The sequence below is a fragment of the Typopeltis vanoorti genome, chromosome 23, assembly GCF_054136105.1.
Source record: "Typopeltis vanoorti isolate ZY-2024b chromosome 23, IOZ_Tvanoo_1.0, whole genome shotgun sequence".
In the NCBI taxonomy this organism is placed as follows: domain Eukaryota; kingdom Metazoa; phylum Arthropoda; class Arachnida; order Uropygi; family Thelyphonidae; genus Typopeltis; species Typopeltis vanoorti.
In genome coordinates this window covers 59,271,143-59,290,000 of record NC_143571.1, presented here as the reverse complement: position 1 = coordinate 59,290,000, position 18,858 = coordinate 59,271,143, and the positions used below count along the sequence as shown (strand labels likewise).

General features: G+C 34.4%; 1 protein-coding gene across 1 annotated transcript in view; it reads right to left on the bottom strand.

The window, feature by feature from the left end:
- Window positions 1–18,858, bottom strand: part of LOC150093889 (omega-amidase NIT2) — a 102,482-nt gene that overhangs the window by 40,012 nt on the left and 43,612 nt on the right. Inside the window, exons 5-6 of the mRNA XM_090413172.1 lie at window positions 17,251–17,344; window positions 5,484–5,558 (exon numbers count right to left, since the gene is read on the bottom strand). Of these exons, the coding sequence (XP_090269298.1) occupies window positions 5,484–5,558; window positions 17,251–17,344 (169 nt within the window). The remainder of the gene's footprint in view (window positions 1–5,483; window positions 5,559–17,250; window positions 17,345–18,858) is intronic.

The window sequence follows — 18,858 nt, the reverse complement described above, 5'->3', positions numbered from 1 at the left end:
AGCTGGTATCGTGGGAAGTCTGGAATAAGAAATATCTGGAATATAGTATGGAATAAGAAAGAAATTAGTCGGAACACTAAATTAGCTGTATACAAGACTGTGTTCAAACCAATTTTAACTTATGGATCTGAGAGCTGGGTTAGAAGTAAAACACTTGACCAAAGACTAGAGACCGCAGATATGAGAGTCCTGAGAAAGATTAGAGGCGTGAACAGATGGCATCAATGGCAATATCATATTAAAAATGAGGATATTAGAAAAGAACTTGACATTGTCAGCATCCAGGAATGCGTTAGCAGAGCTAATCTCAGATGGTATGGTCACTTAAATAGAATGGGAGAGGAAAGATTAGCAAAACAAGTGTTCTCTGCCAGGTTGGCAGGAAAACGACCCAGAGGAAGACCAAGATATAGGTGGATTGATACGGTACAAAGTGCCTTAGATGATAGAAATATAAGATCTGATAATGTTGGAGTCTTGACAAGTAACAGACTGATTTGGAGGAAAATTGTAGATAGGAAGTTAGTAATGATGTAATTTTTTCATGTAGTACTGTCATATCCTGTACACCCCTTGAGGCTACATGGCAGGAATTTGATAATGATGATGATGATGATGATGATATATACACATACATATATATATATATATATGTTTTTTTTTTTTTAAATAATAATATACTGACTAAAAAACTGAGAAAGGAAGGAAAAACTTCAATAAAGACGACTAGCTTCGTTGGAATGCCGACTTCTTCAGGTGTGTAAATAATTATAAAAAAATGGAAAAAATAATAACAAGTTAAATAACATGGACTTCTCACATAAACAAATTGGAAATCACAACCGTCAAATTTGAAACTGGTGTCTGCATGGTAGGTCTAGCGTGAGTGACCACTGACTCGAGAGTGCCAGAACTGAATCGCTGAGCTGTGAGAGTCTGGCAGGTTGTAGCTTAAATGATTGTTCATGTGTGATTGGTCCAGGACTATCTCTTTTGATTCAAAGATGCGTCTCTCAAGTTCATCACTGCATTTATGGATAGTGGACGTAAGATTCCAGTCTATCTGATGTTGGTGTTCTTCTAGATTATAGTTAGTGGAGAAAAGAACATGACTTGAGAGGGCGCTTGCACGGGTTCTCTTATAAGACTTTTTGGATCAAGATCACTAGGTTTCCTGACTGTCTCAAATTTTCGATTTTTCATAAATCTACTCACACAGACAGATACTTACATGCCTCTACTCATCATTTCCCTCTGCAGAAACTTGGTATTATTTCCACTCTAGCCCATCGAGCGAGATCTCTTACTTCAGAAGAAGAAGTTCTTCAAATTGAACTCATCTACCTCAAAAGCACATTTTTGAACAATGGCTATTGATCTCGAAGCATAACTAATCGTCTGCATTTACGTCTTCAACCTCGGCCAGAAGATAACTCCAATCTAATCACTCACATTCAATTGCCATATATAAGCCCACTATCACCAAAAACTGGCAAAAATTATGAAGACATTTAACATCAAAACTTACTTCACCACCCTACCAAAACTTCGTTTTTTTCCTGAGTCAACCCAAACAAAAACACAGCCAACTTCAAAATATTGGAACTAGACTTCAAAATATTGGAAAGCTTTTGAAATCTGCTTTCGCTGAACTAAAGAAATTTTTAGCAGAAATTTCTGTACACCGAAATTTAACCGTGTGCCTGTCTCGTTTCATGATGTTGTGTGGAGGGAACTTGCAGTGATCACATACATTTAAACAATACTGTTCGACCATGAGCCAGGGTAGATGCATTTAGTTCCGTTGACTGTTGATTTATTTACTATATTTTATTTTGTGTTTCGTTTTCTTATGTAAGTTAAATTATTATTACTATTTTAAAACTTGATCATTAGTAATTACTTGAAATATATTCTTTGAAATTAATAATAACGTTTCTAATTACATTATTTGTTTTTAGCTCTACTGAAAATGCCGAAGAGACAAGATTTTTAGAAAAGTATAGTGAAAATTATCATTTTATCAAAAGAGGTAGGACAGAACAGTGGCGCACTCAGGATTTAATCTTGGAGGGCCGGACACTCAGGATTTAACCTTGAGGGGGGGAGAGAGAGTTGAGGGGACGATTTGCGAATACACACTACGCATCGCATGCGACCTATGACTGAGCATCTGCAGTGATCGCTAATTCATAAGTAGTATAGAAATAGAAGACACGACACAACATAAATAAAAAAAATGAATTTTAATTAGGAAGAGATTTTTGGAAAATTTTCTAGTGTTTTTTCTTTTTCTTTGGGGGGGTGCCCGGGCCCCTTGGCCACCCTCTGGGTGCACCACTGGGACAGAATACGAAGGTTTTTGTAAACATTGTAACAGTTATTTAAGTATAAGTCATGGGGAATTGCAGATATAAAAGATCATCTAAAAAAGAGAAACATCAATCCAATGTAGCAGGGGCAAGTACAAGTAAAACTATTACAAATTATTTTGTAAAACAGTAAAGTAGTTCAGAAGAGAAAAAAATTATGGCAGCAGAATTATGTTTCGCTTATCATGTGATTAAACAATATCAATCTTTTGCATCTACAGACTGTCTCAATAGGCTAATACCGAAAATATTCAGTGATTCAAAAATTGCAATGCAGTATTCTTCAGCAAAAACGAAAACAACGAGTTTAATTAATCGGATTCCTGCACCTAATTCGATTAATATAATGTAACGAAATTGAAAGTTGTTCATTTTATTCCATTAGCACTGATGCTAGTAATCACAAGGATCAAAACATCTTTCCAATCATGATTCAGTTATTTTCCAAGACCGGCATAAACTTAAAATTATTGAAATTGAGCAATTTAAAAGGGGAGATCAGATATGGTGGCCAATTTTTGCATTCAAACTTTGAAGGATTTGAAAATCGATACTAAAAAATGCACTGGATTTGACGGCAACAATGCAAATGTTAATTTTGGGGTCCGAGAAAGAAAAGGTACTAATAATGTATACACTAAACTAAAAACAGAAACTGGAGCACACATTGAAGGAATTGGATGTCCAGCCCACATATTACACAATACATTACAAACCGCTGCCAACCAATTATCTTGCGATGTTGAACAGATTATTTTAAAATAATTATTTTGCTATATACACTGTAAAAACAGAAAGACTAAAAGATTTTTGCAAATTTGCGGATGTAGAATATAAAAAAATTACTGTCACATTGTAAAACAAGATGATTATTGCTGCTACGCTATTGAGCAAACTATAAAATTATTTGATGCTCTTAAATCTTTTTTCTTGTCAGAGGAAAAAGCACCAAAGACTTTACTACAGTTTTTAAAAAACCCTCCTAGTGAAGCCAATGTAGTAGTATTCATTTTCAAATATTAAAAATTGAAGGAAGAAAAAAGTCGATTATAGAAATTTTAGAGGTTATAAAATCTAGTGTCAAAATAGCAATAGAAAAGTAAAATAATAATTACGTACCATTTCAAGTTAATACAATAATTAAAAAATATGAAGAAAGTGGATTAATTTAAAAAAAAAACAAATTAATGAATTTCACAAAGAAATAACATTTTATAAAACAATGACTGAATATTTAAAACAGTGGACAATACCAATGGAAAAATATTCAGTGTTTTCATGGATGACTTTGGAAGAAATTAAATTCCAAAGTGGGAAGATGTGGAAAAAAGTTTTGAATATTTGAAGACAAAAAATATTGATATAAATGACACATATTTATTTAATCAAATCACCACATTGAAAATAATATTAGAGGAAGAATTAAAATCTTCAGAGTGGAATAAAAAAATAGCTTCAGAAAAACGGGCATTTATTTTCAAAAATGGAAATGGAATTTACGGAGCAATATAAAGTTTTGTATAATATATGTGAATGTGTTTTTTTCTATACCTGGTCACAATGGTAACATGGAAAGAATATTTTCCTTAATGGAAATCCAGTGAACTGAGGATAGAAATAGACTTTCAATAAATACTGTTGAAAGTATTCTTCAATGTCTCGAAAACTATGATTTTAATTGTCTTCAAATGCATGATTATTTACTGAATAACAAGGCTCTATTGAAAATGGTCAAATCTAGTTATAAGTTCAAAAAGAAAGAGTAATATTTTAATTAAAACAAAGGATAACTGATATTAGTTTTGTGATTTTTAAATAGTTAAAATAAGTCCACGGTATCATTTCTTACAGTTATAATTTAAAAAAACGATTTTGCATTTTCTTTTCTTTAAATTTTGTGTTTGTGTCATACTTGATTCAAGTATAAAGTCAAGTAACTTCAATATCTAATATTTTATATTTATCACTGTGATTTTTTTTGTTGAGTTGTAAGATCTTTATAAAACAAAGAATTTTCATATTTGTTACTGTGATTTTTTTAGTTGAATTGTAGAATCTTTATAAAACAAAGAATGTTTTATTTGTCTCTGTGATTTTTTTTTCTAGTTGAGTTGTATTATATTTATAAAATAAAGAATCTCATGACTGTGATATTTGTAGTTTATCTGTAGACAAAAGATGTGTATTTTTTTTTTTTTTTTTGGTTGTCAAAATTTCGTCAGTCGAGTCCTGTGTCCCAGTTTGACAACCAAGAAATGTGACAACTCTATTCTTATGCAGCATTGCACTAATGTGTTATATATCCTTTGCAACTTCTCATGTAGGAGATTAATATAAAAAAATTATGACATAAAGATCCTATGTGTTAACAATTTAATCAATAAAATTGAGAAACTCATCAGTTCATCTCATTCAAACACCATTTTATCCTACAACCTCCAGCTATTCAAAGCTATCATATATTTGTTAGCCATTTAATCAGTTAAATTAAAGCATCTTATCAGTGCAACATTCATCCCATTAAATGTACCATTTTATCCCACCTTTTTATTTTATGTAAGTCTTTTGTTATTGTAAATGATTGATTATTTTTTTTATTAGTCTTTTATTGATTGATGATATTTCAAAAAGGAAATATTGCAGATATTTCCTTTTTTAATTAAAAAATATTGTGTGTGTATACATTACAGTCCTATAGGTATTTTTTTATATAGACATATATTTTTATAATTTATATTATTTGTTCTACTGGGTGAATAGAATACTAATATATATCGACAGTTCTTGAAAAGAATTAGCTCACATATGATATTTATTTGCAAGAGAGACCACAAGACTCAAGGCCTTGCAGTCACTAGCATATGGGAGTGATAAAAAAATGAAGCTGAAGTTTGAGATATTAGGGCCAAGTTTAGGTAGAAACTGTTATGGCACTCCAGAACAAATTACCTTCATAGTGTTGACAGGATTTTTGGGAAATCAATATCCTTTGATTTATAAATACCAATCCTTTCTGCATGATACTTTAACATGCAGAAGCATAAAAATTTTATTAATATTTAATATTAAAATATTAAATTTCACAACACAAACACAAAAACATAAATTTACCTTTCTGTGCATATATACTGGCCATCAAGGAAAATCGAAGGTCATAACAAATTCCCAAACCAATTCTTCCAAAAGCTAGAATCAATTTAAATCATTACATACTTATACAGTAAAAGAGAAAATACTAACTTGCACATTAACATAAACAGAATATATTCAAAACTGCTGACTGGTATATACATATTCATATATATATATATGATTGATATACAGTGATCACCTATATGGTTATTTAAAGTAGTGCAAATTTTACTCAAGAAAACGTATAATTTATTTCATTCTCATTCTCTGGCAGGAGTGAAAATTCATGTTTAAATTTTAAAAATATTTTTGAATATTATTATTATTATTATATACTATCCTTATTATTATATTATATAGTATATAATAGTAAATATAGTATATAATATTATTTATTATATGTGTGTTATGTTCCATAGAGTCGTTTTTAACTTCGTGATTCTATGAACATACACTCTCCATTCAGATCTGTCCCTGGCCATATCTTTCAGAATTTCCAAGCACATTCCAGTTGCTTCTTTAACTCCATCCACCAATCTGATTCTTGGTCTTCCTCTTCTTCTGCTTCCATCAACTTTAGCAAGCATCATTTTCTTCCAGACTGTCATTTGCTTGCATAATATGTCCAAAGTATGACAGTTTTTGCTTGATGATCATAGCTTCGAGGGAGCAATCTGACTTTATTTATTATATATTATATTATACTATCCACACAATCTCTCATAACTCTCCCTTTAACACACAAAAAGCTCACAATTGACACTGGCAACCTATTCCATTCATTCACAACTCTCTAAGCAAAAAATCTAGTCCTCACACTCCTAACAATTGTGCCTTTACTCACCTTCCAAGGATGACCTCTTGTTCAGCACCCTCTAGCCAAGTGCTGAAACATTTCAACTGCATCCTATAAAACCCTTTAAGCAACTTAAATGTTTCTATTATATCCCCTCTTTTTTTCACCTATTAACCAACTTCTGCAGTCCACACATCCTCAGAGGGAACATTCCACACACCACTTACATCTTGGTCCATCACCTCTGAATCCTCTGCACCACTTCCTCATCTCCAAGAAACCAAGATGATCAGACCTGAGGATGTATCAAGGCCTTATAAAGAGGAACAACAACTTCTTATCTCTACTTCTTAGTGTGTTCTTCAACAGCTGAGCAATCTTATGAACTACCTTAGAAACCTTAGCAACATGCCCTCTAAACTCCAACTCTCTGTCTACCACTACCCCTAAATCCCTAGTTTCGTCTATTTTCTGGAGTACATTTCCATCAATGTGGTATACACCTTGTAATCTATTCAACCTAAAATGCATACTTTACATTTCTCCATATTAAACTGACACCCATTATCTTTTGCTCATACTGACAGCCTATTTAAATCATCCTGCAAGCTCTCAACATTGTCTTGATTAACTATTACTCTACCTAATTTTGTATCATCAGCAATAACTGAATATTTCATTTAAGATTATTTCCTAATATCATTAATGTACAAATTAAACAGAACTGGTCTGAGCATGGAACCTTGCAGCACATCATTAGCCACCTGCTTTCTCCTGGATTTTTTCTAATCCACATACCACCTTTTGATATCTGTCCAGCAGCCATCTCTTATTCACATAACCAATGTCATACTCATCTCCTATTTGTTCTAATTTGCATAACAGAATTCCATGTGATATTCTGTCAAATACCTTTCCAAATTTCAGCAGAATCCTCATCATCATCATGCAGCCATTTCCTTTATCCAACTCAGCTGTCACTTTATTATAAAAAGTTAATCAATTATTAAAGCATAACCAACAGTTTATACAGTCATATAGCCATGCTACCCCTCATAAAGTATCATATTCTTATCCATCCATTCTTGAATTCTCTTTTGGATCACTTTTTACAGTACTTTTAACATCACTTTTGAGATACTGATTAGTCTATAATTTGCTGTGCATTCTTAGAACCTCCCTTATGGAAAGGAATTATTTTGCCTTCTTTCCAATTATTTCGAACTCTACCAAAACTGACACTTAAATTAAAGAGCCTAGTAAAAGGCATTGTCAGTTCCTTTGCACATTCTTGCAAAATGAGAGCTGATATCCCATCTAATCCTGCCGCTGTATTTTTTTTTTTTTTATATCATTCCCACTCATGAAAGGTTATAGGCATATTGTATATTGTCACCATGATGAGTGGGTTAAGGATTTTTTTTCTATTTTATTAATTTTTATTTATTTATTTTTTACATAGTCCAGAAACCCTGCTCTAGAGAAAAACCACCAATATATATTAGATGCCTTCCAATAATTGGTGCAGTACTGTCACACTGAAATTCATCTCCCAATTCATCTCACAATCACAAACATGGCAGGATTCAAACCCATGACCTATTGGTTGGAGAGAGGATATGTTAACCACTTGTGCAACCTGCCCAGCAATCAGAGTCTCCATATATCTGTATGGAAACTATGATTGATTGCCATATATTTAAAGTATTGCTCTAAAACTTTATTGGCAAATTTATAAAAAATGTTACCTTATCAGTATGTGACCAATGCGATACTTGGTCTTTTCAATTTGCATTTAAAAAGACCAAGTTCTAATCCTATCATACCATGGATGTGTACAAGTCTTTAAGTGGAAAATTATTTTCATAGATTAGTGCAGACCACCACTGTCACCACTTTTGCTTACTGATGGCTTAAAAAACTTGCTTTAGATTAAATAAAAGAAACTAAAGCTGTGAGACAAGGGTATTACACTTGTAAAATGTTCAATTTCTGAATTTCTTATGATTCATTATGATTCACCTTTTGAATCATAATGAATTGATTCAAAAGGTGAATCATTCTTCTACGCAATGAGAGAAGATATGAAAGAGTTGCTGACAGAAGTGATAAAAATAGTGAGAAATTAAACATTGTGAGTCTGCTACCTTAGTATATATGTTACGGTTAAAGTGATAAATCCGGTTATTATTAATAATTACCGGTTAAAATGAATAATTCCTAGAGGAGTCTGGTAAATGTAATAAAAACATGTTTATAGGTTTTGCATATAGGTTTTCATTCTCAATAGAAATGATAACAGCTTAGGTTAGGTTAGGTTAGTTTATAATGAAAAAAGCACGGAAAATACTTCTTTTGCATTCAATGAAATCAGAAATCATTATAAACTAACCTAACCTAACCTTTATCAGTTGGAAATCATTATAACCTAACCCTTATTGGTTAGAAATCGTTATAAACTAACCTAACCTTTATTGGTTAGGTTAGGTTAGTTTATAATGAAAAATGTAAGGAAAGTACTCAGAAATCAGAAATCATAAACTAACCTAACCTAAACTAACCTGGATGTTGCATGTCGAACCAGAGTGTAGTCATAGTTTGTCGTGGGCAGATTAATGGGGATGAAAGATAAACGTTGTTGTGGGCCGAGCTTAATGATTGCGGCAGATAAATGGGGATAACAAATAAAAGTTGTTGTGGGCAGATGAAGGGGGATAATAGATAAATGTCGTTGCTGTACCTCTTTCCTCATCAATGGAGAAAAACACTGATCAGTTCCTCTCTGATTTATCTATTATCCCCATTCATCTGCCCACAACAACAACGTTTATTTGTTATCCACATTTATCTGCCCGCAATCATTAAGCTCGGCTCACAATAACGTTTATCTTTCATCCCCATTAATCTGCCCACGACAAACTGACTACACTCTGGTTCAACATGCAACATCCAGGTTAATTTAGGTTAGGTTAAGTTAGTTTATAATGATTTCTGATTTCATTGAATGCAAAAGAAGTACTTTCCTTACTTTTTTCATTATAAACTAACCTAACCTAACCTTTATTGGTTAGGTTAGGTTAGTTTATAATGATTTCCAACCGATAAAGTTTAAGTCAGGTTAGGTTATAATGATTTCCAACCGATAAAGGGTTAGGTTAGTTTATAATGATTTCTGATTTCATTGAGTGCAAAAGAAGTACTTTCCTTACTTTTTTCATTATAAACTAATCTAACCTAACCTAACCTGTTATAATTTCTACTGAGAATGAAAACCTATATACAAAACCTATAAACATGTTTTTATTACATTTACCAGACTCCTCTAGGAATTATTCACTTTAACCGGTTAAAGTGATTAATTCTCACAAATTATTCACTTTAACTGGTAATTATTAATAATAACCAGATTTATCACTTTAACCGTAACATATATATAGGACTGAAATGAGATGAAAGAACATGATCGCTAATGAGTCAATGAGAAGATTGTGCAGGAGGAATAGCATGCACTTTATAGATTGTGGAGCTAATATGATGGCTGAAAGGACTTGTATATGCTTTATTGACTTTATTTGAATGGTTTTGGAGGTAGATATTGGGAGGGGAGAAGAGGAAGAGAGAAAATGTGTTGTTCAGTGAGATGTTAGAAGTGCAAAAACAGGGAGGCTAGCAGTACTTGGGGAAGATATAGTCAAGTGTAGGTTCAGTCCCCCAGACCAAATGCATGTGTTTACACAAATGATTATGCAATGCCAAATGCTGTTACACAGGTTTCAATTCTGAATGGGTCGGTAATAACATTACATAAGGGTAACTGTAGGGATGTTGAAATGGATGTACACTAATGAAAGAAGTAATAGAAATAAAGGAGAGGAGTTTTTGAAATTAGTCAGCTTGACGTGGCTAATCCTTTAGGATACTGTATTTACAGGGATGGTAGAGAGAACAGGACAGGAGGAGGGGTATTGCTGATGGTAACTGAAGAACTTCAACTATCATAAAAACAGAAGTTAAGGAAGATTTTAGGTCTGCAGGAAAGGGTTTATTGGAGGCTATCAAGTGCAGGGTAGATGCCAACAGGAAAAACTATATTCTTTGTTGCTGCTATATACCAGGAAGTACACAGAGAGATAGTTACAATGTTTTAGCAGATTAGTACAGTAACTGCAGGTCAAGCAATTATTATGGTGGAATTCAAATATTGAGATAGACTGGAGAGACATGGAACTTCATAGTGCTCGATCTGGAACTAGCATCAGAAGTATCAATAACAACAGTAGTCACTATACCTCCGATTGGAGAAAGTGACCATGCAGTCTTGTTTTCATTGCTAAACATGTAGAAATCAAAGTCAGGAAAAAGTTATTCTTGTAGATAAATAACTGTTAATTTTTAGGGAAAGACAAAGTAACAGGAAAAAGTTAATTTGGAATTAGAAAGGCAGTGATTATGACGAACTTAGGAGGCAGCTTTGAGTGGGGGACATGGCATAAGAAGCTACAAGGAAAGAGTGTCAGTAGTGCATGGGTCAGGGATTGTTTGAGGAAGCAGAATTGCATACCTAGAATCAGGAAGTTATGGGTAAACCAAGTGAGGATTAAGTGGAGGAGTAATGACATATAAAGCAGGAGATTCAAAAAAAAAAAAAAAACATTGTGAAGGGAATATAAAGAAAAGGTGATCAGCATATTTTTGAACAATATAAAGTGAAAGCAAGAAGGGTGACTGACTAGTATGGTACAATAGGCTAATATCAGATATGAAAGAAAGTTAGCTCAGTGGGTCAATGTAAAGCCACAAGAATTTTTTTTTCTACATGGCAAGCAAGATGAAGAACAATTATGGAAGGAAAACTTCAATCATCACTGATGACAGGAAAGTGATGAAAGCAGAAGAAATAGTCGAGTTATTAAGTAATCACTTTGCAAGGGTATCAGTATCAGTCTGGTGGAGATTTTGAACTTGCCGTCGAGAGAGAGAGAGAGAGAGAGATTGATGTGAGAAACTGGGATGGATGAACAGGTGGTGCTCAGTATATTGAAAATATCCATGCAAACATAGCAGTGGGACTGGATAGCATGTTGGCCCATGTGCAAGAGAAATACTAGTGCCACTGTTAATGTTGCTTAAGTCTCAGCTCTGGCAAGGTCCCAAGGGAGTGGGAAGAGGGAAAGATAGTTTCATTACATAATAGTAGCTCTAAGACAGAAGTAGTAAATTACACACCAATCCTAGGAGTGGTGGTTCAAGTACTGAAGAAGTTGGTTAAATGTAAAATCCAGGAATGAATGCATGGATAGAACATCATACCCTATGGTGGGTAGCATGGTTTGTAAAAAAAATAGATCCTTGATGTACTAACTTACATTTTATAATAGAGTCAACAGAATTAGATAAGTAAAATGGCAATACAAGATGTGTTTAAAAAGGACTGAACTTTTGCTATAAATGTTCGTTTTACAACATTTTAAGTACTGTGCCCTTCAAAGTAGTCCCTGCTACTGGCAATACACCATTCAAAACGTTTTCTTCCATTGTTGGAATGCTTCCAGGAACACACTTTCTGTGATGTGCACAGTTGTCTTATTGCATTTTCCTGAATCTCCTCTATGGTTTGGACATGATATCCTTTCAAAGTGGTTTTAAGTTTGGGAAACAGGAAAAAGTCTGCTGGGGCTAAGTCTGGAGAATATGGCAAAACATCAGACATCCACAATGGATGTTTGATGTTTTGCCATATAACTGCAGATGAGGAGCGACGCATGAGCTCTGTCTTGGTGCAACATCCAAGTCTGGTTTTCCCACAATTCAAGCCTCTTCATGCACACAGCATCCCTCAAATGTGCTAAAATTCCTGGTACAACTCTTTGTTTACTATCTGACCAAGTGGTACAAATTCATAATGGACAATGCCTTTCCAATAAAAAAACACAACCAACATCATCTTGATCTTTGACTGGCTCATCCATGCTTTTTTGGTCAAGGAGTCCCTTTCCCCCACCTACTGTGACGATTGCATCTTGGTTTCAACATCACAGCCATAAACTCATGTCTCATCTGTTATAATGTTCTTAAGAAAGTTTTCATTACCGTTTGCAATGGCAAGCAGTTCCTGACTGATTTCAACACGGTTCTCTTTCTGATCATCAGTCAACAAATGCGGCACGAATTCTGCACTGACATGATGCATCTGAAGTATTTCAGTCAAAATTTGATGGCAAGATCCTATGCCGATGTCCACTTGGTCAGCAACTTCTCAGACAGTTAAACAATGATTTCCATGAATGACAGCACAAATTCTCTCGACACGGTCATCGTCTGTTCATGTGGAAGGTTGTTCAGGCCTGGGATATTCACCGACTGACTTTCAGCCCTTTTTAAAACACTCAAACCACTCATATCACTGTATCTGGCTCATACAGTCATCCTCGTATGCTTGGTTAAGCAATTGAAATGTCTCTGTAAAATGTTTGCCAAATTTGCAGCAAAATTTCACACACACATTTCTCCAGGCTCTTTCATTGTCACTTTGTCACTAATCCGAAAAAGTTTGCACACGTGGTCACTTCAGCGAATGTAACTTGACGACTAATGCTCATAGCAGAATGGGACAAATGGCAGTTTGTTGTCAAAACATGCTGTTAGGTGTGCTCAGTAGCTGCAGTGTGCTCTCTGTGATGGTTGGCGCACTATTTTAAAAGTTCAGTCTTTTTTTAAACACCCCTCATATTATGATACTTGTGGATTTTGAAAAGGCATTTGACAGAATACTGCATGGAAAACTATTACACAAGTAGGAGCAAATCAATTTCAATGCTAATAAAACCTAGTTTTGTTCTATTTCTCATAAAAAGGAACCATTTTTTCCAGGTATTCTTTTTGACGATACCCAAATTTCCAGACAGTTTGAGATTTCTCTTCTTGGAATTATCCTGACAAAAGCACATCACAACCATTGTATCCTCAGCTTCAAAAAAACTAGGATTTCGCTTTTGCTCAAGACGTTACTTCACTCCTGAGCAGCTGCTAACATTATACAAATCACAATCCACCCAGCTATCAAGTACTGCTCCCACATATGGGGTAAGCCCATAAAAGATCCCTCAAAATGCTTGACTCAATACAGAGGAGAGCAATTAGATTTATTAATGACCCATCTCTTACCAACTCACTTCCCCCACTTTTGCACAGACATTTGGTTTCTGCAATATGTATATTCTATAAATATTGACATGGGAAATGCTCATCTGAAATAACATCAATAATTCCATCACTCAGTACTAGGCTCGTTGGAACACGTGCAGCTGCTGCCTAACATCCCTTCACAGTGCACTTAGAAACAAACAAAACAAGTTTCTTTTCCTCCTCCTTCATCCCTGCAACTGCTGTATTGTGGAACAGTCTCCCTTCCCATAATGGACAATGGGGAGGTAGACATAATGGATATGATGATAGGTCTGTTGTGTTTCACAAGGAATACAATATACAGTCATTTAAGCCAAATAAACAAGTTCCTCCTTTCCCAACCCACTACCCATACACAGTACTAATGTACTATAGGTTGATCAACCAACCTCTCGTGTATGGGCTCAATATAAAAAAAAAAATCGAAATGGATATGAAGGTGGTGGTATAAATAGAGAGGGGAGAGGTGACAGACACCACAGTATAGTATATGGTAGAGTGGAATCTAGGAGAATGAGGGTGACTACTATTTATTCTGTATATTAAGGATACAGGAAATGATATGGGGAAGGGTATTCAGTCATTTGCTGATGATGTAAACTGGGGAGGACAATAAAAATATGATACAGATATCCTGCCAGTTCATTTAAATGAACTGGCAGTATGGGCAAAGGACAATGGTTGCCAATTTAATGTTGCAAAATGAAAGGTAATGCACTTTGGGTTGAAAAGGTTATGTACCATGTATCACATTCATGGTACTGGATTGCAGGAAAGTGACGAGACTAGGGACGTGGAGATAATAGTGGACAGAGAGTTGAAGTTCAGAGGGCATACTGCAAAAGTTGGTAAAACAGCTCAAAGGATTATGTGGATGTTGAAAAACACACTAATAATTAAAAGAGAGGGAAGTTATTATCCTTCTTTATAATGATGTGATTTGGCCACATCTTGACTACTGTGCACATATGTGGTCACCTGGGTTCCTTGGGAATCAGGAGTGATGGAGACGATTCATAGATTACCAATCAAGATGGTGATAGGTCTGTGGAATGCTCCCTATGAGGAAATGTTGAAGGTGTGTGAGCGGCAAAGTTTACTTGATAAGCAGAAAAGAGGGGATGCATGGTAGAAACTTATAAGTTATTAAAGGGAATTTATAATTATTAATTAAATTAAGGGGATATTAGATCCCAAATTGTTTTAAAACTGAATAAGAAACTCAAAGATTGGAATCAGAGTTTCATGCCAAATATAGTTAATGTTTATATCGCCGAAATGAAGCCTGTTCTCTTTATATTTAAGGGAATTTATAAGACTGATACAAAGGAAATGTCCCCTCTTTTCTACATGCCAACTAGAATTTGGAATCCACATGCCTCCAATTTATTCTCATAGGGAACATAGCACAGATGTCATCAGCTGGATCACTCATTTCTGAATACTCTCCAGCTTGTTCCTCATCCTCAAGAAATCCTGGTGATCAAATTTGTGTGCAGCAGTCAAGATGCAGCGATATCATAGCCTTATATATGAAAACTTGAGATTTTGAGAGAAAAAATTAAGAGCTTTTCAAGTGAAAAGCTTTTATTAATGTTCCCTGTCTATCTATCTATTCCCTTCTGCCATATGACTGGGAGGGGTAGCTATATGCTACCATACTAGGGAGATGATTATGAGCAAGGTGGTTTCCCGTTGCCTTCCTTGCCTTAAGTATTTATGACTGTAACCTGTGTGTTCACGGGGCCGGTTTGCCTGCTTGCGGGATGAAAAACCCCAGATAAACTGGCGGAAAAAACTCTACTGTCCACGCCCAAGACCGGCTAACTTGGCTATGGCTGAGGAAGATCCTTAAGCTCCTCACATCGTGGACGGGAATCGAACCTAGGACACTCCTTCCCCAGGCATATGGTTGCGAAGCAGAAAGCCACTAGGCTAACCACGCGGACAAGGTTCCCTGTACCTAGATGGAATTCAAACTGAAATCTTTCTGATCAAAGGCTATCATCACTAAAAAGTAAACTCATTCTCAGATCCGTATATTAATAATGATTAGCAAATCTTCAAATCTTCCTTGTTTTTAAGTCATTAATGCACTTTAAAATATGGCTTTGAAGATTTGCTCCAATGAACAAGCACTTAAAGATGAATTAAAAGTTATCAGCAATACCTTCCTAAAAAATGGTTACAGCCAAAATACTATCAACAAAATTCTATACAACACCTCATTTAAAAATAAAAATAAACAAGACTATAATAAAACTGTAACCATTCCATACATTAAAGGGATATCAGACAAAATAAACAGAATACTACAAAAATACAACCTTAAAGCCACCTTTAAACCTCCTGCAAAATTAAAGAACTTATTCAACACATCCAAGGATCCACCCACCCTGCGGTATACCGTATTCACTGCACCTGTAATTTGCCCTATATAAGAGAAACAGGATGCACAATTCCTATCAGATAAAAGGAACATAAACGACACATTAAATATAATACCTATGGTCAAGCTGGTCTTTCTGATCATGCCATGAACACTTTACATAGAACTGACTGGAAAAGTACCTGTTGTTTACATCACACCAAAACATGGTATGAAGGTAATTTAAGGAAGCCTGTGAGATTCTTATCACTCTAATCTTAACAATAATGATGGTCTAAAAATCCCAAACATATGGAAGGCACATATTCTACCCACTTAACCTTTTTCCCTAAAAGTTAATTTTAAATAGAACCATAAGTAATCCAGGATCCTAAATCTAATATAGCAATGGTCATGTTAAATTAGGATATCATTTTCTCTGTAACAAAACTATCTATATGAAAGAAAGTTTCTCTGATGTTGTCTTAAATAGAATATAGCTTTGATGTAGTTAATTTATTTTATTTTATTTCATTTATTTATTGTAATTTTATTTTATTTTCAGTAGAGGTCAGGCCAGTAGAATAACCATTGATCAAATCATTGTCTCTCCAGTATACTATGTAAAATGTAATTCAGCTTGTCTCTGTATATATATATGTGTATACTCCAGATGATTAACTTAATTTTAAGGGTGAAACACTGGGAAATTAAAATAATTATTTATAACACGGTTGTAGAGTCCATAATTTGTGTAAAATGGATTGCTTCACACAATAACCATTCATAAATACTAACAAACTTCTGTGTGCTATTGTCTCAATGCATACCCTGCCTCGCCGTCTGGGACATTTAAAACCACTGGAATGCTAAGAATTTGATACACTGTGGCATCTGCACATCTATTTAAAGTGCTCAAAGGTATCTGTATTTGTGACCACACCACCTAGGCTATTAACACAAATGCGATGCAATGTTTAGGTGCCGAAAAGTGTCCTCTTCATGAAGCATTAGTATATGGTGTTTAATTTTAGGAATCACGCAAAGCCAGGAAACAATTATGGGGAGTCTTTAAATGCAAAATAAATGCAAAAATATAATATTGACAATATTGCTATTCTATGGGTGTGTATTGCACATCTAGCACACGTGGACATTTGTCCCTGGTAAATACATACTATAGATTTCCAAAAAATAAAAAAAATACCTTTTGCAGGTGGGAGCTACATTAAAACACACACATGATTGCACATACATATATATATACATACATACATATATATATATATATATATATATAAAATTTACACCAAAAACATATATTAAAAAAAAGTCACTAGATTTAATGTACAAAAAAGTAATAAATAATTAGCAAAGAACTATCTTTGGTTACTTACGTGTGTCAAATGTTGAAAATGAATTCCCTGGAGTTAACGATGCTGATTCCTTAAAAGTAATTTTACCAGGAATATCAATGTCGAACAGGTGAACCTGAAAATTCAGAACAGCATTTAATGGAAATTTTGATCAGTATTTTTTTTGTTTTTGTCAGTTTTCAACATGCATTAAATAGCTCAAGTCAAATACCCTAGCCTTGCATGTAGCCTACACTACAGTCTGCAACATATGTAAAAAAAAGTCATCAGCAAATCCAAAGCTGACTTTCCAAGTGCTAAATGCAAAAAAAAAAACTTGCCTCCACTCAAAAAGCAATTGAGTCTTTTGGTCAACTGTATAGGAGAGTAGGTGTAACTTCTGTGCTTCCACATCTCTCGTATCTAAACAGTAACATCACCTAAAGAAAAGACTAACTTTTGCCATCAGTCTTCTCCTCCAACTACTGTACAGGCAACAAAGGAAAATCACCTCCTGCTTTACCACAAACAATTCAGTACATACCAACTCTGATTTTTTTCCAGAAAGAATGACTTAAATATCATCATCAAATTCCTGAAATGTACCCTCAAGGGATGTACAGGATACGACAGTACTACATGAAAAATTTACATCATTACTAACTTCCTATCTACAATTTTCCTCCAAATCAATCTTTTATCTGTCAAGACTCCAACATTGTCAGATCTTATATTTCTATCTTCTAAGGCACTTTTTACTGTATCAATTCACCTATATCTTGGTCTTCCTCTGGATCTTTTTTCCTGCCAACCTGGCAGAGAACACCTGTTTTGTTAATCATTCCAATCCCTTTAAGTGACCATACCACCTGAGTTTAGCTCTGCAACACATTCCTGGATGCTAACAATGACAAGTTCTTTCCTAATATTTTTGTTTTTAATATGATATTGCCACTGATTCCATCTGTTCACACTCCTAATCTTTCTCAGGACTCTTATATATTTTTGGTCTCTAGTCTTCGGTCAAGTGTTTTACTTCTAACCAGAAGTAAAACATCACAGTTTTTCCACTGTGATGTCACTGATTGTTTCATTTAGCAATTTTTCAAAGTAATTACTCCAGACTTCAAGCATAACTTTTTCTCCAGTTTTCATGTCACCCTTTATCATCTCTAATTCCTTTTACAGCACTCTGAGCTGTTTCAACAACCTCCAGAATATCTTGCCACCTTCTTGATATTTATTTTCTATGTTCTTACTAAAGTCCTCCCATGACTTTTGTTTAGCTAGTTTTACACAGTGTTTTGCTATCTTACATTTGTCTCTGTATTCTTTAAGTGCACAAGCTGACTTATTTGCTAGGAACTTTTGATATTCTTTCTTCTTTTCTTTTACTGCCTCTTCAACTTCCTGTGTCTACCATGGAGTTCTGATTTTTCTATCCTTGCAGAACCTTACCATATGCCTCATTGGCTGAATCAATCAATGTTTTTTTCAGGGCTTGCCACTGAATCTCCGTTCCTATGCTCAAACTCTTTCATTTTTTCTTCAATAATGTTTGTGTATTTTAGTCCACAGTTCATATCTGAGAGCTACTGAACTTTTATTCGCTTTAAAACTTTCTTACATGTTCTTCTTTTCAATATGAAA